We start from the raw sequence: 22,662 nt of genomic DNA, 5'->3' as shown, positions 1-22,662 counted from the left end.
GCAGTTATACCATTTTTAAAACATTACAATACATTCACAGAGTTTACAACACACTGTGTGCCCTCAGGCCCCTACTCCACCATTACCACATATCTACAATACAAAATCCATTTGTATGTGTGTGTATAGTGCATATGTTATCATGTGTGTGTATGCATGTGTCTGTGCCTATGTTTGTGTTGCTTCACAGTCCCCGCTGTTCCAAAAGGTCTATTTTTATCCTTAAAAAAATATATATATTTTACTGCTTGCATCAGTTACTCGATGTGGAATAGAGTTCCATGTAGTCATGGCTCTATGCAGTACTGTGTGCCTCCCATAGTCTGTTCTAGACTTGGGGACTGTGAAGAGACCTCTGGTGGCATGTCTTGTGGGGTATGCATGGGTGTGCGGCAGTAGTTCAAACAGACAGCTCAGTGCATTCAAAATGTCAATACCTCTCACAAATACAAGTAGTGATGAAGTCAATCTCTGCTCCACTTTGAGCCAGGAGAGATCAAATCAAATCAACATTTGTTTGTCACATGCGCTGAAGACAAAAGGTGTAGGCATTTCACCTTACAGTGAAATGCTTACTTACAGGCTCTAACCAATAGTGCAAAAAAGGTATTAGGTGAGCAATAGGTAAGTAAAGAAATAAAACAACAGTAAAAAGACAGTGAAAAACAGTAGCGAGGCTATACAAGTAGCGAGGCTACATACAGTAGTGAGGCTATAAAGGTAGCGAGGCTACATACAGACACCAGTTAGTCAGGCTGATTGAGGTAGTATGTAATGTAGATATGATTAAAGTGACTATGCATATATGATGAACAGAGAGTAGCAGTAGCGTAAAAGAGGGGTTGGCGGGTGATGGGTGGGACACAATGCAGATAGCCCAGTTAGCCAATGTGTGGGAGCACTGGTTGGTCGGGCCAATTGAGGTAGTATGTTCATATGTACATGAATGTATAGTTAAAGTGACTGTGCATATATGATAAACAGAGAGTAGCAGCAGCGTAAAAGAGGGGTTTGGGGGAGGCACACAATGCAAATAGCCCGGGTAGCCATTTGACGTGCATATTATTAATGTAAGCTCTCTGTGAACATTCAAGGGCCAGCTGTGCTGCCCTGTTCTGAGCCAATTGCAATTTTCCCTTTTTGTGGCACCTGACCACAAGACTGAACAGTAGTCCAGGTGCGACAAAACTAGGACCTGTAGGACCTTCCTCGTTGGAGAGGCTTCCATTAAAGAAAACCCTCTGTATTCTGTGAGGCAGGTAATTCTCTATCCACAATAAAGCAGGGGGTGTAAAGTCATAACACATATGTTTTTCCAGCAGCAGACTATGATCGATAATGTCAAAAGCCGCAGTGAAGTCTAACAAAACAGCCACCCACAATCTTTTAATTATCAATTTATCTCAGCCAATCATCAGTAATTTGTGTAAGTGCTGTCCTTCACTATAAGCATGCTGAAAGTCTGTTGTCAATTTGTTTACTGTAAAATAGCATTGTATCTGGTCAAACACCATTTTTTTCCAAAAGTTTACTAAGGGTTGGTAACAGGCTGATTGGTCAGCTATTTGAGCCAGTAAAGGGGGCTTTACTATTCTTAGGTAGCGGAATGACTTTTGCTTCCCTCCAGGCCTGAGGGCACACACTTTCTAGTAGGCTTAAATTGAAAATATGGCAAATAGGAGTGGCAATATCGTCCGCTATTATCCTCATTAATTTTCCATCCAAGTTGTCAGACCCCGGTGGCTTGTCATTGTTGATAAACAACAATACTTTTTTCACCTCTTCCACACTCACTTTACAGAATTCAAAATTACAATGCTTGTAAGACAAGGAGAGTGCATAGATGCGAGAAGGAATACAACGTGGCTGCTATGAAAGTAACTGTGTTGACGCGTGATCAGGGGTTTATTCATTCTGCCAATTCTGTTGAAAAAAATGTCTTAAACGGAAGTAAACAGAACATGAACATAGCTGAATTTTTCCAATAGAAACATCCGTTTGCAACTGTTGGACTAATGATCAAAATCAAATCAACATTGACTTGTCACATGCGCCGAATACAATTCTTACTTGCAAGCCCTTAACCCTGGGATGCAGATGCTGGTCAAAATGATCATAATGTTGTTTTGCTGTGTTGTTTACCTCAAAAACATTTATCATCTACTATTCCAGGAAGTCCTTAAATTATGTGTCTTTAATGTTCTAACATCCTAGTTTTGTTTTTAAATGTATTATTTTTGTAAGTAAAAATAGTTTTTGCATCACTACCCCAAGTTTGATATGTGGGTCAAATATGACCTGTATGTACTTCCTATGGAATTCACTGCACTGGTCAAACTGACCTATTTTTTGCTACAGCAATAAAATCAAAGTAATGAATAACATGTTTATTAAATATCTTGTTTTTTTAAGTTCAATAATCACCGTTTTCATTTCTCCTTTTTAACTCATTGAGTAAAAGGAGTTTCATAAGGATGCTCATAAGAATGATGCCAGATATACAACCAACATGGTTTTACAGATTTAAAAAAATAAAAATTACCTTTATTTAACTAGGCAAGTCAGTTAAGAACAAATTCTAACCTTTCGGTTACTAGTCCAACGCTCTAACCACTAGGCTACCCTGCCACCCCAGATGCTGGATGAGGAAGCCGTTGGTGCCTCTGACTCTGAGGTATCCAATTCAGATGACACAGACTATGTGCCTGTGAGTGAAGTTGGAGTTGTGGATTCACCTGGCAGTCCAGCTGTCCCAGATGATTCTACAGATGGGGAGGACTCCTCTGAGGAGGAGAGTGAGTAAAAAGGGGTCTTACTGGAGTGACCTCCCCCCCCTACTAAGAAGCAGGACTAGAAGCCATAACATTCTGAGGAGCTGCCCATGACCTGTGCCGGGGTCAACAGTTGTGTCACCAAAGGTTGTCTGGGAGCTGTTCATTAGTGACATCATCATTGAGGATGTCCTAAAGTGTTCAAATTTAGAAGTACGGAGAATAGCGACAGCAAAAGGGACAGAGTGGAGAGAGGTCAATAAAGAGGAACTCGAGGCCATCATTGGTTTAACCCTCCTCACCGGCATGGAGAAGAGGTGGGATGTCTCCACACGGGGGAGATATTTTTGGATCCACTGCAGAATCCAATGTATAAGGCCACCATGTTGGTCGGAAGATATGAGGATATCTGTCGCTACCTGAGGCTTGATGACAAGAGGACCAGAGTGTTCAGAGAGGCAACGGACCACCTGGAAGCCTTCTGGTATATGTGGGACCTTTTCCTTGCAAACTGTAGAGGAAGGTTCATCCCCAGCGACTGAGTCACAGTGGATGGGCAGCTTTCCTCCAGACATGACGCTTGGCATTCCGTCCAAAGAGTTCAATCTTGGTTTCATCAGATCAGAGAATCTTGTTTCTTGTGGTCTGAGAGTCATTTAGGTGCCTTTTGGAAAACTCCAAGCGGGCTGTCGTGCCTTTTACTGAGGAGTGGCTTTTACTGAGGAGTGCCTTTCGTTTGGCCACTCTACCATAAATGCCTGATTGTTGTCCTTCCGGAAGATTCTCCCATCTCCACAGAAGAACTGAGACAATGGAAAGATGTTGGGTGATGCAAGAGAGCCATGCCACCACCACTCAGAGAAGCCAGGGCCTGCAGAGGAAGAGGTGCCAGCTCTGCCCAAGTGCAAAGGATAGAAAAGTCAGCTGGTGGTGTTCTCAGTGCAACACACCCGTCTGCAAAGAGCACAGTCACCTGCTTGTGGTTTGAAACAAATGCATGGACTAAGACAGCATCACACACATGCACACTTTGTGCCTTTTAGTTTGTAAATTCACAATGGTTAGTGTTGTCGTTTATATTGATGATGATCTTTGGATTTTCAAATGAATGTTTAGAAATATTATAAAACATGTTAAGGTGATTACATTTTTTTCTTCACACTAAAAGGTTGAATGTGAAACTTTGATTGAAAGATTTATTGTAAGATAATATTTTCAACAGCTGTTATTACATTTCATAATATGTTATCATTGAAATGTGTATCAAACTGTTGAATAGTGACTAAAAACTTTCAAATAATAGAATAATTATTGAAAGGTCCAAATCATCACACAAAATAATTATGTTCTACAAAATGGATCATATTTTATAAATAAAACACAGATATTACATTATCGGAACAATGTAGTTCAAGAAATAAAGTTACACAATAAATTAACAATAACGATGCTATATACAGGGGGCACCGGTACTGAGTCAATGTGCAGGAGTACAGGTTAGGCAAGGTTAGTCAGGTTAGTTAGGGGGTAGATCCTGTTAAGGAGCCTTCTGGACCTATATTTGGTGCTCCGGTACCGCTTGCCATCCAGTAGCAGAGAGAACAGTCAACGACTTGTGTGACTGGAGTCTTTGACCATTTTTTAGGCCTTTCTCTGACACCGATTCCTATATAGGTCTTTGGTGGCAGGAAGCTTGGCCTGCAGTGATGTATTGGGCCATACGCACTACCCTCTGTAGCGTCTTATGGTCGGAAGCCAAACAGTTACCATACCAGGCGGTGATGCAACCGGCCAGGATGCTCTCGATGGTGCAGCTGTAGAACTTTTTGAGGATCTGGGGACCCATGCCAAATCTTTCCAGTCTCCTGAGGGCGAATAGGCATTGTCGTGCCCTCTTCACAAATGTCTTAGTGTGTTTGGACCATAATAGTTTGTTAGTTTGTTGTGGACACCAGGGAACTTTTGACCCGCTGAACTACAGCCCTGTCGATGTGAATGGGGGCGTGTTCGGCCCTCCTCTTCCTGTAGTCCGTGATCAGCTCCTTTGTCTATCTCACGTTGAGGGAGAGGTTGTTGTCCTGGCACCACACTGCCAGGTCTCTGACCTCCTCCCTGTAGTCTGTCTCATCGTTGTCGGTGATCAGGCCTCACGTCCTAGATCAGCTAGATGCAGCAAAGAGTGTGTAAGGTGGTATTGAATGTGTCACTGTCTGTCCATGTGTCACTGTCTGTCACCTCAAATGTTTCTCTTGACCTTGTACACCTATGTTGTAACCTTCAACTGGTAGGCTAGGTTGTAGCAACCTCACGATGGGTATAGGGAACATTTGAGTATCATGAAGCCTAAACCTCTGACTGTTACATTGAACTGGGTGAATGGAATATGAATGACAGTCATCCAATATGCTGCAATAGAAATAGAAATAAGGCCCTGCTCATGAAAACAAAAAATTGTCCTCCCTCATCTTAAACGGTTCTGACCGCCACTGATTTCTATGCATTTAACCCTATCCGATAGGTGAAATCCAGATGAATAACTTTTGAAAAACTGGGCCTAGGTGCCCTAAGGGGCAACAGATCTCTCAATGACTTGTGATAACTAAAATGGGTTGATATACAATTTAGTTTTTTTTTTGTTATCATTTGATAAATACAACATGATAAAGGACAAGATGTCATTTATTCCTCCTTAATCACCATGCAGACTTCGTTCAATGTAGGGAAAAGTCTTGCAAACATCAATCATTGACTTGCCTAGTATTAAAGGTTAAATTTAAAATTCTCAGTACAGTTACCTTCAAGACATGCAACAGAATGATAATCCACAATGCAAACTCTCAATCTCATTTCAGTCGGTTAAGATCTTGGTTGCCAGCAGCTACAGTAGTTCCCAGAAGTTGGTAGAATGAGGTCCCCTTAGTCACAGGTCACAGGTGGCAGACAAAGAAAAGTATGAAAGGAAAGGTGTTTGGTCTTGGTGTCCTTCAAAGATATGGTCAAAATGTTTCATAGCGTCAATTATATTTCCAATCTGTGACCATTGATCACCTCTTCCTTCATTCTATATTGACAGAGTAGCATAAAAAAGTATCAAGGTCAGTTAACTGCTTAACTATAATACTTACTATTTTCAACTGTAAAAAATGTACTGCTTTGTATCTGTAGAGAGTGCATTGATGTAAGGGGATGTACGCTGATGTAAGGGCTCCTGATAGGCACAGTAGTCTAAGGCACTGCATCTCAGTTCTTGAGGTGTCACTATAGACACCCTGGTTCAAATCCGGGCTGTATTACAAACGGCTGTGATTGGGTGTCCCGTAGGGCGGTGCACAATTGGCTCAGCGTCGTCCGGGTTTGGCTGGTGTAGGCCATCATTGAATTTGTTCTTAACTGACTTGTGTAGTTAAACAAAGGATAAATAAAAAAAGCTAGAATATTAGTATTGTGCAGCATGTACAGTTGCCATGATACAAATCTATGAATTTCACAAAATAATACACATGTAGGATCTTAATTTGGGACAATTTTTAAATAATCCTGCAGCAACATGAAATGTGAAATATTATATCATAATAATTAGGGCAAATCAAGTCTGACATTAAAAAGTGAAAATGACAAACTTTAGAAGCCTTTTTAAAACTCCAATACACTACAAGTCAGCAACAAAAGAGTGAACAAATTAAGATCCTACATCTGTATGGCCTTATTTCTGAAAATTCCGGTGAGCTGATTGTAATGGGATTGTAATGTTTTAAACATCATGGCGCTTTGTAACTACACTGATATCTCTTTGTCAGAGACTCAAAGTGGCACATCAGAACAAAGATTTTATTTTTAAATAGTTGGTTTATCCTCTGCCAAACAAAAATAAAACACAAAAACAAAATCCAAATTTACTTCAGACTGACATCACAATTTTCAGGGTTTGACTTTCCTTCTACTTTGTTTCCCAATCAACACTAAGGGTTGAGTGTTTCTGAAAGACCATACATAGCACAGCCATTCCCAATAAATGTACAGCTGAATACACAATAAATGCATGTCAAGGGATTTTAACCATAACTCTAATCAGGGCATAAGCCCGTAAGAGACATAAGCGGTCAGAAAACTTGCTTTAAAACTGCAACATTTTCCCACAGCAAGCATGGCAAAATGTGTAGAATTGTAGGAAACGTACTTTAAAACATGCATTTTCAGTCAAAAGTGGTCGACACATGTATTTTGCCTGCTCGGTGTGGGGGCCCCACAGCCAAATTTCACTTAGGGCTCCCAAAAGGCTAGAGCCGGCCCTGACTCAGATACATCAATTCTCAACATTATCTCTGAAGAGATGCCTTTCAGCGGCATACTAATGATGACTGTGGGTGAGCACACAATAAACGACAAACAAACATGATGATGACTCATGAATGAATAGCCTCAGCATGTCTCCCAGTCAGTGAGCTCTATTTTCTAGCACAGAGACAGCGAGGAGGGAAGCAGGCAGGACCCACCCTGATCCCATATGAGTCAGCTGCAATCATATGCTCCTCTCGCTGTGCCTAACACACCCACCATCTGCGGCTAGACATGGTGGATCAGACCCTGGAGCTTTCCCCACACTGTCACACTCCTCCTGACAGAAGACTGCAATGTGATCATCAACACACACACACACACACACACACACACACACACACACACACACACACACACACACACACACACACACACACACACACACACACACACTGTCCAGTCAATCCCACAGCACAGCCAGATGCACAGATGTAGGGACCACAACATGGCATCAGTAATTATTTATTCTTAGCCCTCAAGATGGCCAATATGGTCCCAATTCCATCTGTCTTTCCACTGCCAAGACCCCATGTTGACGTTGTATAGAGTTTCTAACAAATATGCATTTGGTGTTTCTTTAAAGCATTGGTATTCCTTCTTTGTTGGCTGTTTTAATTGGATGAATAAATAAACAGATCAAACACAACAGTGCAGGTGTGGTTGTCTTACCTTTGGGTACTGTTGAACTGGGATGAGTACTCTTTCCGAGAGCTTGATGTTTTTGTTACTGATGACATCAAGGTATTTCTTGACGTCACCGTCTTTTCTCAACTCATCCCCCTCATACTTTTCAATTTCTGTAGGAAAAGGTATTCAAGAATAAATTATTAGATATGCAAACAGAACTTCCACAGAAATGTTCCTCAACATTCTTGTCATTGACACAGAAGATCCGGTTTCATATGCTAGCTTATTTGTTTTCTTATTGTACAGTTTAATTGGTTCTACACTCTTGGAAACAATTGTTTTTCATCTCTCCCCATAGGAGAACCCTTTTGGGTTCCATGTAGAACACTCTGTGGAAAAGATTATACATGTAAACCAAATGGGTTCTACCTGGAACCAAAAAGGGTTCTTCTAAGGGTTTTAGATAGCACCTTTAGTGTGCCAGGCAAGCTCAATAGTGTTCCAGGTAAGTAGTGTGCCAGGCAGGCTTAATCTAGTGCAGTTAATGTATTTGTAAAAAGATATGAACCCAGGTCTGTTACAGCGTAACCAGGATAATTCAGTCCCTAAGCATAACTTGCTCATCATCAAAGTTATGTATAGCGACCAGAGTAGTTGACATGAGCTGTCAGGTTAAGCATACGAAACAGTCATGAGTTGGAGAACCATTGTGCCGAACAATGATATTTGTTTATTGATACATTTTATAGCACTTGGGAGAGTTGACAGAAAGGCATACAGCCAGGAAACATTAAGGAGCTGGAAATGAAGCTGTCACCTGTCCTCTCTGGGGATCCCCCTCTGTCACTGGCAAATGAATGCTCTGCAGAATTAAGAATTATGAACCTGCGCCACTCTTGTAGAACAATACTAGAGAGACCTGGGCATGGTAGAGATAGGAAGGCAGGCAGCAGGGGGTGGAGGTGATCTCTCACTTGGAGAGAGAGCCCCCTCCCCCTCCTTTCCTCCTCAACAGTTCTGATTTAGAGCAATTCAGCTCCATCTATTTATACACCATTATGACAAACAAAGCTGTGAGTAAGATGAGGGTAAAGTGCATTCTGTTGGCAGAGCTTCACAGCAGGAGGCTGTTGGCTGGTTGTATATGTGTTGCTGCTTTTGTCTCAGTTACAGACAAACCTGAAAGGCTTTGTTCCTTTTCAATGAACTCCAGGAATTCTCCAACAGAAAGCTGCTCCCATTCTACATTCCATTCAGGCCTTAAGCCTCTGTGTAGGATGATAGTTATGATATCCATGTAAGAATGAATAGTGAAAGCAATATAAAATAGCCTATTGCTTAGTCACTTAGCAGACTCTTATCCAGAGTGACATACAGGAGCAATTGGGCTTAAGTGCCTTGTTAAAGGGCACAGTGACATATTTCTTTCAACTAGTCAGCTCTGGGATTCAAACCAGCAACTTTCTTGATTACTTGTCTAGTGCTCTTAACCACTAGGGTACCAGCTTGTAAGGGTACAACAATGTTCATGAGAGGAATACATACTGGTGCACGTACTGCATGACCATGTGGGGTGAATTCAGTCAATGCCTCTCTCATGCTCTGCTGTACCAATGTTCACAATCTACCTGTGCCCACAGCACACACACAAAGTAGAAGTACCCGTGTCTAGTTGTGTTCTCAAACTGTAATTATGTTTGACCATGGGGCACAGCACTGCATACATGCTGCAAAACAAGTTTGATTGAATTGCGCCTCTTGTGGCCCTAACTGTTAGCGAGTGTAACAGTATTTTGGGGAAAGTTGTACATTGTGTCTCCATAGAGACATCCAAGTTAAGCTTACAAAGTCTGGAATGTTGGCGCTAGTTCAGGCTATGCAGTTCCCCGTGTGAAGAAGGAACCACATGGAATTTCAAGAGTCTGGCTGTAAAGTAATCAACTCATTATGGTTTCCAGCTACTGGTCCCAAGGAAGTTGCGTTTCCTTGATGTCTTGCCTGCATATTAAACATCTTGGCTTAATGATCCTTACATTTTGCCTCAGTCCTTGATCCTTTACAGTCATCAATGCCCTCTGAAAAATACTGATGTTGCTTTACATCTAGATACCAAGGGCTGGATTCAGGGTGGATTTAAAGTAGGTAATACTTAGAATTTACTTGAATGCATTTATCCGACATGGCAGATAGTGAGTTTCCCAGACTGACAGAAAAGTCCCAGTAACTTGGTTGATTCAGGGAGGTTTTCAGCAGATTGAACTGCATAGTTCTTTCAAACATGACAGAATCCCTTTGAGATTCTCTGGATTGGAACACACTGCCGGTGCTGTCTTGTTCCCATAATCTCATTCCTTTCAACTGAGTCTCACATAAAGGAGCTAAACTGAACTCAAAATGAGACACTTCCAGTGAGTGCCGCTTTGAAAACGCCACTTAATAATGATGTTGTGAATTTGATTCAGTGAAGCTACTGTCAAGTTGAAGGAGTGTTGAGGCTCCAGCAAACACCACAATTATAAACTGCCTTTGGGTATCAAACTGAATAGGGTTTAGAGATCTTTCCTACTTTGGAGTGAGACTTGTCCATAGCATTATTTCTAAACACTGTGAACGTTTTATTGTGCCAGGGACTCACATAGGATCCTTTCCACAAAAATGAAATTGTGCACAGGTATCCAGATTTCTTAAATATTTTTAAAAAATCCCCTCCTCTCCACTTGCACACACATACAGAGGCCTAGTTGAACAGGGAGAATAGTGATTTGAATGTAGCAACCCACTGCTAAGTGAAATCAGAACGCTTACTCATACACCTGCCACTCTGTACCCCTCAGACTCCTTACTGACACCCCAGGTGAACTGCTCCAAGACCTCTCTAGTCCCTTTAATCCCTCACATCTGCTGACTACGAATGCTGTGGCTGGCTCGGTGACACCTGCCTTCTCCGGAGAATGCAGTAAAGTAGCCAGGTGACACCTGCCTTCTCCGGAGAATGCAGTAAAGTAGCCAGGTGACACCTGCCTTCTCCGGAGAATGCAGTAAAGTAGCCAGGTGACCCCAGCGTTCTCCGGAGAATGCAGTAAAGTAGCCAGGTGACCCCAGCCTTCTCCGGAGAATGCAGTAAAGTAGCCAGGTGACCCCAGCCCGCTAGCAGGAAGGTCTCGCACAGAAATCGAACTATTGAAATCTTTGAAAAAGCATGCTTAGACGGCAAGAGGTCAGGGACGATCTATATACCCTGCTGCAGCCCTTTGTGAATACAGAAGTTGGAAAGGTTTGAGTAGTTATTCTCTTGCTGGTTGGGATGGGAAGGGGGGGGGTATGTGGGGTGGGAAGCATCATTTCCAGGTGGAGACGGAGGATATGTACCTGTAATCACCTCTGAAAAAGAACAATTACAAATCTAAATAAAAAGTTAGTCACCAAAATAAAGACAGCTTTTAACTGCCTATGAGCCATTGAATTGAACAACCATTGAATATGAGCCATTGAATTGAACAACCATTGAATATGAACCATTGAATTGAACAACCATTGAATATGAACCATTGAATTGAACAACCATTGAATATGAACCATTGAATTGAACAACCATTGAATATGAGCCATTGAATTGAACAACCATTGAATATGAACCATTGAATTGAACAACCATTGAATATGAACCATTGAATTGAACAACCATTGAATATGAACCATTGAATTGAACAACCATTGAATATGAACCATTGAATTGAACAACCATTGAATATGAGCCATTGAATTGAACAACCATTGAATATGAACCATTGAATTGAACAACCATTGAATATGAACCATTGAATTGAACAACCATTGAATATGAACCATTGAATTGAACAACCATTGAATATGAGCCATTGAATTGAACAACCATTGAATATGAACCATTGAATTGAACAACCATTGAATATGAACCATTGAATTGAACAACCATTGAATATGAGCAATTGAATTGAACAACCATTGAATATGAGCAATTGAATTGAACAACCATTGAATATGAGCATATGAATTGAACAACAATTGAATATGAGCCATTGTATTGAACAACCATTGAATAAGAGCTTATGAATTTAACAACAATAAACACAAGGACACCCACTCCCTTGAGTCATAATGATTTTATAGAAAATGACTTTACCAACAACCATTGCAATATCAATCATAATATATTGTGCAACCCTAACATGGATTAGTTCTGAATGTACAGTATTGTAGCCTATCTATTCCTTTTTTAAAGCACAATGTGAAAGCAACACCCAAATAAGCCTTGCATGGATATTTTTGTAAAACAAGGTCATATTCTTCATTAACATGACAATCTTTGTTGATAATAAGACCAATCACCAAACCAGACAAAAGGCCAGATAGTTACTCAATTTCCAATCTACCATTTTCCTCTTAACCATTAGAATTTAGAACTGAGGAAATAGTACTGAGATGTGCATTAGAAAACAGTGCTTGACAGTTGGACACACTGATCTGTAACCAGTCAGAAGGGATACACGTAGTGTGTTTGACAGTTCTTCTCACTTGAAGCGTCCTAAACTATGTTCACTTGGAAAACTGTGACTCATTTGGCATGTGTGTGAGTGTCTGACTAAGCGTCTCTTTCCCCAATCATGAATATGTATAACCTAATATCTATTTCAGACGACAGGGTTCACCTTACTGTTCCACTGCGCTGCATAATAAAATGTTCTTCCTTCTGATGCCTCCTACCTATTGGAGGTCATTTTTTATTATGGTGCTACGTCTTTGTGCATGTTACTGAATGGATGTAGTTGACCCCAAGGGAATGGTATCCGACCAGTCTCAATGCATCAAACACAGCCAGAACAAGTCAAACAGCAGTCACCCAATTTGACACATACGTTTTTATTATCTCACAAAAGAATCCACACTAAAACACATAACCAAACCAAAAATGAAGCAATTCATGGTCAAAATGAATATGCCAAGGTAAACAGTAAATGATAACCTCAGTGACCCCAATAAGGTGACTTGAGTGAATTACTGTACCTGTGCGTGCAATAGTTATGTACAACATTAACAAGCTACTGCATAATTAATTTGACATTATTGTGGGTGGAAAATGTGTCTTATGTGAGTTACCTCTCTCCCTCGTTACCCTCTCTCCCTTCCTCCCTCAATCCCTCTCTCCCTTATTCCCCTCTCTCCCTTCCTCCCTCAATCCCTCTCTCCCTTCCTCCCTTCCTCCCTCCCTCTCTCCCTTCCTCCCTCTCTCCCTCTCTCCCTTCCTCCCTTCCTCCCTCTCTCCCTTCCTCCCTTCCTCCCTTCCTCCCTTCCTCCCTCTCTCCCTTCCTCCCTTCCTCCCTCTCTCCCTTCCTCCCTTCCTCCCTTCCTCCCTCTCTCCCTTCCTCCCTTCCTTCCTCCCTCTCTCCCTCTCTCCCTCTCTCCCTTCCTCCCTTCCTCCCTCTCTCCCTTCCTCCCTTCCTCCCTCCCTGATATGTTCATTGTCTGACAAAGAGGATTATCATTCAATAGGACATGTTATTTACCTTGCATGTCGGTAGAGGTATGCAGATTTATAAGCATAGATTATATACCATTTAAAGTAAGTGCCAATATTGGATCTGATTTAATTGTTAATTACCTGCTTTGATATGAGTACATCACACCACTTTAATCAATAAAAATATAGCCTAACGGTTAGAGCATTGGGCCAGTAACCGAAAGTGTTGCTGGATCAAATCCCCGAGCTGACAAGGTAAAAATCTGTCATTCTGCCACTGAACAAGGCAGTTAACCCACTGTTCTCTGGTAGGTTGTCATTGTAAGTAAGAATTTGTTCTTAACTGACTTGACTAGTTAAATGTATTTATTTAAAATAAGTATGACAAAGAACAGCATTTATAAAATATCATATGCCACTTTAAGCATTACATTGTACACTCTCCTACAAGACCTAATTGTTTTCTTTATCTTAAATCAATTCCTTCATTGAACCTTTGCCTTGAGAGAGCAATGAGAGAGCAATGAGAGAGCAATGAGAGAGCAATGAGAGAGCAATGAGAGAGCAATGAGAGAGCAATGAGAGAGCAATGAGAGAGCAATGAGAGGGCAATGAGAGAGCAATGAGATGGCAATGAGAGGGCAATGAGAGAGCAATGAGAGAGCAATGAGAGAGCAATGAGAGAGCAATGAGAGAGCAATGAGAGAGCAATGAGAGAGCAATGAGAGAGCAATGAGATGGCAATGAGAGGGCAATGAGAGAGCAATGAGAGAGCAATGAGAGAGCAATGAGAGGGCAATGAGAGAGCAATGAGAGAGCAATGAGAGGGCAATGAGAGAGCAATGAGAGAGCAATGAGACGGAAACATGGAGCTGTCATACTCCTGGAGGTAAATGACCATGCTAAGGGATTTAAAGCTTACAACCTGCTGTGTTGCACAGCAGACATCTCTACTGTGGGCTCTGTGTTACTGAGCCTTATGTTATACCTAGAAGTAGCCTGCAGCCCAGCACCATCCCAGGTGGTGCCCCTACCAGATGTGAGGTTACAGCCACACTTTCATTTCCTGGTTTCACAACTCCACCAGTAGCTAAATGAACCACGGTGAGCTTTCTGCAACACCATTTAACCATTAAACAAAACAGAACTGACATTTCATCCAAACCATGTATTCACATTTATGACAGATAAATGAAATAGACTGAAGTTAGAAATCAAACATTGATAAATGTCTACTGGACTCTTTTGATCTACAGGCAATGTAAAATATATGATATTTAATAACAATCTTTCAAAATTAGAATTCAATAACATTAAAATGTAATGAAAAAGGGTCGTCCAGCATTACTTCTGTTTGTCAATCAGATGTAGGTGCTAAACTATTGGGTGGGGTAGATATGCAGCACCATTAGGATACCATTATTTACAGGTATGATCCCACTCTGTGCGTATGAAACAGCCTTGCGTAAATGTGTCAAAGGGCACCGTTGTTGACCAATGATGGTCCTGTGTGGTCCTTTATGGCTCAGTTGGTAGAGAATGGCGCATGTTATACCAGGACGGTGGGTTTGATTCCAAGGGCCACCCATGTGAAAAACATTATGCACTTATAATGAGCCGCTTTGGATAAAAACGTCTGTTATATCAAAATAAATCGGAACTGACTTTCTGAATTGCAATTAGGAATATTCTGGGGTTTTATTAACACATTACTCAGGTGTTTCATGACCCCAATTTGCCGCGATTATGTTAGTCAGTCAGATTTACGTGCTAAGTTATGGTGTGGGATAGATGCAGTACCATTAGGACAACATTGTCTATGGGTCGTTATTGAATTGCGGTGGCATTTGGGCATGGCATTTTGGAAAAAAGGTATTCATTATTCCATTAAAAAAAAGTGTATTTAGGTACATCTAAATATGTCCGCTTAATTACTTTTAATTGTTTTTACCATTATGATAACATTGTGCCACCAGTAGTAGTAACACCAATGATGGTAACACCAATGACACATTTGAGGTAATTTAGGATTTTCTTAAATGGAGATCACAGATGCTCAAATCTAATGTCATTAACCATTTAAAAATCAATTATTTAAGTGATATCATTAATAATTTTGTTCACTATGAATTTTCCCTTCATTTAAATTGAGTGAGTGTCTCACCAATGACACTTCGAATTTAGACGCAGCAAATTATCAATGGAATCCTCAAATCTATGACTTACTAAAAGGGTGTGAATAGCTAATAATTGTGTTCAATAAAGACCCCTCCCCCATAACAGTTTGCCACTGGAGGAAATGTTCAAGTTTGTAATGTCTACGCTAAGAGTTGGGAAGCAGGAACAGGGAGTGAATGTAATAATAAATCAACTAACATGGAAGAAACCAAACAAAAGTAGCGTACAGACATGAAACCTAGAAACAGAAACAATAACGCCTGAGGAAAGAACCAAAGGGAGTGACAGATATAGGGGAGGTAATCAGGAAGGTGATGGAGTCCAGGTGAGTCTCATGAGGCGCAGGTACGCGTAACGATGGTGACAGGTGTGCATAATAATGAGTAAACTGAGACAACGAGCTCCAGAGAGGAGGAGCGGGAGTAGACAAAGGTTCTTGTATATCTTTTTGTACTTCCTGATTTTCAAGGTGGTAACACCAATGACATAAAACTGAGGGACAGACATTATACTAGTGAAAACAAAATAGTCTTCTTTGTTTTATAAATTTATACAACATACGAAATACTTTTGTTTACTTTCTAGCTTTCAAAATAATAGTAATAAATCCCCAAAACATCACTACAACTCTACTGGCTCACTACTGGGACAAGCCCATTGGCTTTCCCTAGGTACTGTAGCCCTTTAAACTCACATGCATACTACACACCCGTTTAGCCAAAATGTGCACTTCACATTTCCATATTATAAAACTAATGTAATTTACAGAATCAATGTTCATGCATGATAACTATGTTTTATGCACAGTTACAATGATCATACACAGGATTGTTCCGGATTGTTCTAAACAGAATTGAGCTTACAATATGTTTACCGGTAGACCACTCACTCAAGCCCTTGTAATTGTTTTGTCTGCCCCAAATTTTGGATGAATATTCTTGTAATGTTACTGAATATATCCAGAGTATTAACAGATTTCATTATCAACAAATGGCTGCAGAAAGTACAGTAAAATGCACATAAGATCAACAGTGTAATGTTTAAATCCGGTCATGTTTCAGGTGAACTGTTGCGTCCTCACCTTTGTTCTGAGAATTTCCCCATAATCTTCTAATTGTTCCCTTTCAATTGCTACCGTGGTTATGCATATGCTCCTCACATTTTTCCTATTGGAAACATCCATTTGTGAACCTGTCCTTTGTGGTCTCCCGTTTATTAGCTTTCCAGAGGATAAAGAATCTCTCAAAATTAATAATTATCTTAATTGTGTAGTCTGCACACTCAGTCACTGCTTTCAGCAAACACTATTGTTAACCTCAAATCCACAGACTTTTCAGTTATTGTGAATTGACTAAAGCAACTTCACATATCGACGTTAAAATGTTCAACACTCTTCGGAAACAAAAGGTGCTATCTAGAATCTTAAAGGGTTCCAGGTAGAACCCTTTTGGGTCTCATGTAGGACCATTTCCACAGAGGGTTCTACATAGAACCCAAAAGGGTTCTACTTGGAACCAATAACGGTTTTCCCTGGAATCAAAAAGGGTTCCCCTATGGGGACAGCCGAAGAACCCCTTTGCAACCCTTTCTTTCTACATCTACTGTGTGACGGCGTGATACAGATTGACTTTGAGGCATAATCAATGTATTGAATCATTTGCTTTGCTTGGGGATCTTGGTCTAAACATAACTTTTCTGAACAATTGGAGAGGTAGAGGTAGTATTGTCTCATTCACCTCTCCATTCATTCATTTCATATCATACAGTACACGCATTTCATAACAAAAAAGACAGTGACTCGATCATGAAGTGTTTTACTTTCTGTAGGACGGACATCCAGGGAGTTTGTCATCACCATTGATCAGATTTCCTGTGTGATTTCAGTGTGCCTGCTTCTATCATCACGTCATAAGGCTATACACGTCATAAGGCTATACACGTCATAAGGCTATACACATCATAAGGCTATACACGTCATAAGGCTATACACGTCATAAGGCTATAGACGTCATAAGGCTATACACATCATAAGGCTATACACATCATAAGGCTATACACGTCATAATGCTATACACGTCATAAGGCTATACACATCATAAGGCTATACACATCATAAGGCTATACACGTCATAAGGCTATACACATCATAAAGCTATACACATCATAAGGCTATACACGTCATAAGGCTATACACATCATAAGGCTATACACGTCATAAGGCTCTACACGTCATAAGGCTATAGACGTCATAAGGCTATACACATAATAAGGCTATACACGTCATAAGGCTATACACGTCATAAGGCTATACACATCATAAGGCTATACACGTCATAAGGCTATACACGTCATAAGGCTATACACGTCATAAGGCTCTACACGTCATAAGGCTGTACACATCATAAGGCTATACACATCATAAGGCTATACACGTCATAAGGCTATACACATCATAAGGCTATACACATCATAAGGCTATACACGTCATAAGGCTATACACGTCATAAGGCTATACACGTCATAAGGCTCTACACGTCATAAGGCTGTACACATCATAAGGCTGTACACGTCAGGCTATACACGTCATAAGGCTATACACGTCATAAGGCTATACACGTCATAAGGCTATACACGTCATAAGGCTATACACGTCATAAGGCTATACACGTCATAAGGCTATACACGTCATAAGGCTATACACGTCATAAGGCTATACACGTCATAAGACTATACACGTCGTAAGGCTATACACGTCATAAGGCTATACACATCATAAGGCTATACACATCATAAGGCTATACACGTCATAAGGCTATACACGTCATAAGGCTATACACGTCAGGCTATACACATCATAAGGCTATACAGGTCATAAGGCTATACACGTCATAAGGCTATACACGTCAGGCTATACACGTCATAAGGCTATACACGTCAGGCTATACACGTCATAAGGCTATACACGTCATAAGGCTATACACGTCATAAGGCTATACACGTCATAAGGCTATACACATCATAAGGCTATACACGTCATAAGGCTATACACGTCATAAGGCTGTACATGTCAGGCTATACACGTCATAAGGCTATACACGTCATAAGGCTATACACGTCATAAGGCTATACACATCATAAGGCTATACACGTCATAAGGCTATACACGTCATAAGGCTATACACGTCATAAGACTATACACGTCGTAAGGCTATACACGTCATAAGGCTATACACATCATAAGGCTATACACATCATAAGGCTATACACGTCATAAGGCTATACACGTCATAAGGCTATACACGTCAGGCTATACACATCATAAGGCTATACACGTCATAAGGCTATACACGTCATAAGGCTATACACGTCAGGCTATACACGTCATAAGGCTATACACGTCAGGCTATACACGTCATAAGGCTATACACGTCATAAGGCTATACACATCATAAGGCTATACACGTCATAAGGCTATACACATCATAAGGCTATACACGTCATAAGGCTATACACGTCATAAGGCTGTACATGTCAGGCTATACACGTCATAAGGCTATACACGTCATAAGGCTATACACATCATAAGGCTATACACATCATAAGGCTATACACATCATAAGGCTATACACGTCATAAGGCTATACACGTCAGGCTATACACGTCATAAGGCTATACACGTCATAAGGCTATACACGTCATAAGGCTATACACGTCATAAGGCTATACACATCATAAGGCTATACACGTCATAAGGCTATACACGTCATAAGGCTGTACATGTCAGGCTATACACGTCATAAGGCCATACACGTCATAAGGCTATACACATCATAAGGCTATACACATCATAAGGCTATAGACGTCATAAGGCTATACACGTCAGGCTATACATGTCATAAGGCTATACACGTCATAAGGCTATACACGTCATAAGGCTATACACGTCATAAGGCTATACACATCATAAGGCTATACACATCATAAGGCTATACACGTCATAAGGCTATACACGTCATAAGGCTATACACATCATAAGGCTATACACGTCATAAGGCTATACACGTCATAAGGCTATACACGTCATAAGGCTATACACATCATAAGGCTATACACGTCATAAGGCTATACACGTCATAAGGCTATACACGTCATAAGACTATACACGTCGTAAGGCTATACACGTCATAAGGCTATACACATCATAAGGCTATACACATCATAAGGCTATACACGTCATAAGGCTATACACGTCATAAGGCTATACACGTCAGGCTATACACATCATAAGGCTATACACGTCATAAGGCTATACACGTCATAAGGCTATACACGTCAGGGCTATACACGTCATAAGGCTATACACGTCAGGCTATACACGTCATAAGGCTATACACGTCATAAGGCTATACACGTCATAAGGCTATACACGTCATAAGGCTATACACATCATAAGGCTATAAACGTAATAAGGCTATACACGTCATAAGGCTGTACATGTCAGGCTATACACGTCATAAGGCTATACATGTCATAAGGCTATACACATCATAAGGCTATACACATCATAAGGCTATAGACGTCATAAGGCTATACACGTCAGGCTATACATGTCATAAGGCTATACACGTCATAAGGCTATACACGTCATAAGGCTATACACGTCATAAGGCTATACACGTCATAAGGCTATACACATCATAAGGCTATACACGTCATAAGGCTATACACGTCATAAGGCTATACACGTCGTAAGACTATACACGTCGTAAGGCTATACACGTCATAAGGCTATACACATCATAAGGCTATACACATCATAAGGCTATACACGTCATAAGGCTATACACGTCATAAGGCTATACACGTCAGGCTATACACATCATAAGGCTATACACGTAATAAGGCTATACACGTCATAAGGCTATACACGTCAGGCTATACACGTCATAAGGCTATACACGTCAGGCTATACACGTCATAAGGCTATACACGTCATAAGGCTATACACGTCATAAGGCTATACACGTCATAAGGCTATACACATCATAAGGCTATACACGTCATAAGGCTATACACGTCATAAGGCTGTACATGTCAGGCTATACACGTCATAAGGCTATACACGTCATAAGGCTATACACATCATAAGGCTATACACATCATAAGGCTATAGACGTCATAAGGCTATACACGTCAGGCTATACATGTCATAAGGCTATACACGTCATAAGGCTATACACGTCATAAGGCTATACACGTCATAAGGCTATACACATCATAAGGCTATACACATCATAAGGCTATACACGTCATAAGGCTATACACGTCATAAGGCTATACACATCATAAGGCTATACACGTCATAAGGCTATACACGTCATAAGGCTATACACGTCATAAGGCTATACACATCATAAGGCTATACACGTCAGGCTATACACATCATAAGGCTATACACGTCATAAGGCTATACACGTCATAAGGCTATACACGTCAGGCTATACACGTCATAAGGCTATACACGTCAGGCTATACACGTCATAAGGCTATACACGTCATAAGGCTATACACGTCATAAGGCTATACACGTCATAAGGCTATACACATCATAAGGCTATACACGTCATAAGGCTATACACGTCATAAGGCTGTACATGTCAGGCTATACACGTCATAAGGCTATACACGTCATAAGGCTATACACATCATAAGGCTATACACATCATAAGGCTATACACGTCATAAGGCTATACACGTCAGGCTATACACGTCATAAGGCTATACACGTCATAAGGCTATACACGTCATAAGGCTATACACGTCATAAGGCTATACACATCATAAGGCTATACACGTCATAAGGCTATACACGTCATAAGGCTGTACATGTCAGGCTATACACGTCATAAGGCCATACACGTCATAAGGCTATACACATCATAAGGCTATACACATCATAAGGCTATAGACGTCATAAGGCTATACACGTCAGGCTATACATGTCATAAGGCTATACACGTCATAAGGCTATACACGTCATAAGGCTATACACGTCATAAGGCTATACACATCATAAGGCTATACACATCATAAGGCTATACACGTCATAAGGCTATACACGTCATAAGGCTATACACATCATAAGGCTATACACGTCATAAGGCTATACACGTCATAAGGCTATACACGTCATAAGGCTATACACATCATAAGGCTATACACGTCATAAGGCTATACACGTCATAAGGCTATACACGTCATAAGACTATACACGTCGTAAGGCTATACACGTCATAAGGCTATACACATCATAAGGCTATACACGTCATAAGGCTATACACGTCATAAGGCTATACACGTCATAAGGCTATACACGTCAGGCTATACACATCATAAGGCTATACACGTCATAAGGCTATACACGTCATAAGGCTATACACGTCATAAGGCTATACACATCATAAGGCTATACACGTCAGGCTATACACGTCATAAGGCTATACACGTCAGGCTATACACGTCATAAGGCTATACACGTCATAAGGCTATAAACGTCATAAGGCTATACACGTCATAAGGCTATACACATCATAAGGCTATACACGTCATAAGGCTATACACGTCATAAGGCTGTACATGTCAGGCTATACACGTCATAAGGCTATACACGTCATAAGGCTATACACATCATAAGGCTATACACATCATAAGGCTATAGACGTCATAAGGCTATACACGTCAGGCTATACATGTCATAAGGCTATACACGTCATAAGGCTATACACGTCATAAGGCTATACACGTCATAAGGCTATACACGTCATAAGACTATACACGTCGTAAGGCTATACACGTCATAAGGCTATACACATCATAAGGCTATACACATCATAAGGCTATACACGTCAGAAGGCTATACACGTCATAAGGCTATACACGTCAGGCTATACACATCATAAGGCTATACACGTCATAAGGCTATACACGTCATAAGGCTATACACGTCATAAGGCTATACACATCATAAGGCTATACACGTCATAAGGCTATACACGTCATAAGGCTGTACATGTCAGGCTATACACGTCATAAGGCTATACACGTCATAAGGCTATACACATCATAAGGCTATACACATCATAAGGCTATAGACGTCATAAGGCTATACACGTCAGGCTATACATGTCATAAGGCTATACACGTCATAAGGCTATACACGTCATAAGGCTATACACGTCATAAGGCTATACA

At 40.7% G+C, this 22,662-nt stretch overlaps 1 protein-coding gene across 1 annotated transcript in view; it reads right to left on the bottom strand.

Moving 5' to 3' along the window:
- The window catches only part of LOC109870511 (KH domain-containing, RNA-binding, signal transduction-associated protein 2), a 124,380-nt gene that overhangs the window by 88,476 nt on the left and 13,242 nt on the right, over nucleotides 1-22,662 (bottom strand). Inside the window, 1 exon segment of the mRNA XM_020461035.2 lies at nucleotides 7,779-7,906. Within this exon segment, the coding sequence (XP_020316624.2) occupies nucleotides 7,779-7,906 (128 nt within the window).

The sequence above is a fragment of the Oncorhynchus kisutch genome, linkage group LG25 (genome assembly GCF_002021735.2).
Source record: "Oncorhynchus kisutch isolate 150728-3 linkage group LG25, Okis_V2, whole genome shotgun sequence".
NCBI lineage: Eukaryota > Metazoa > Chordata > Actinopteri > Salmoniformes > Salmonidae > Oncorhynchus > Oncorhynchus kisutch.
Note: the sequence above shows the minus strand (reverse complement) of the source record. Positions and strands in the feature narration are given on the sequence as shown.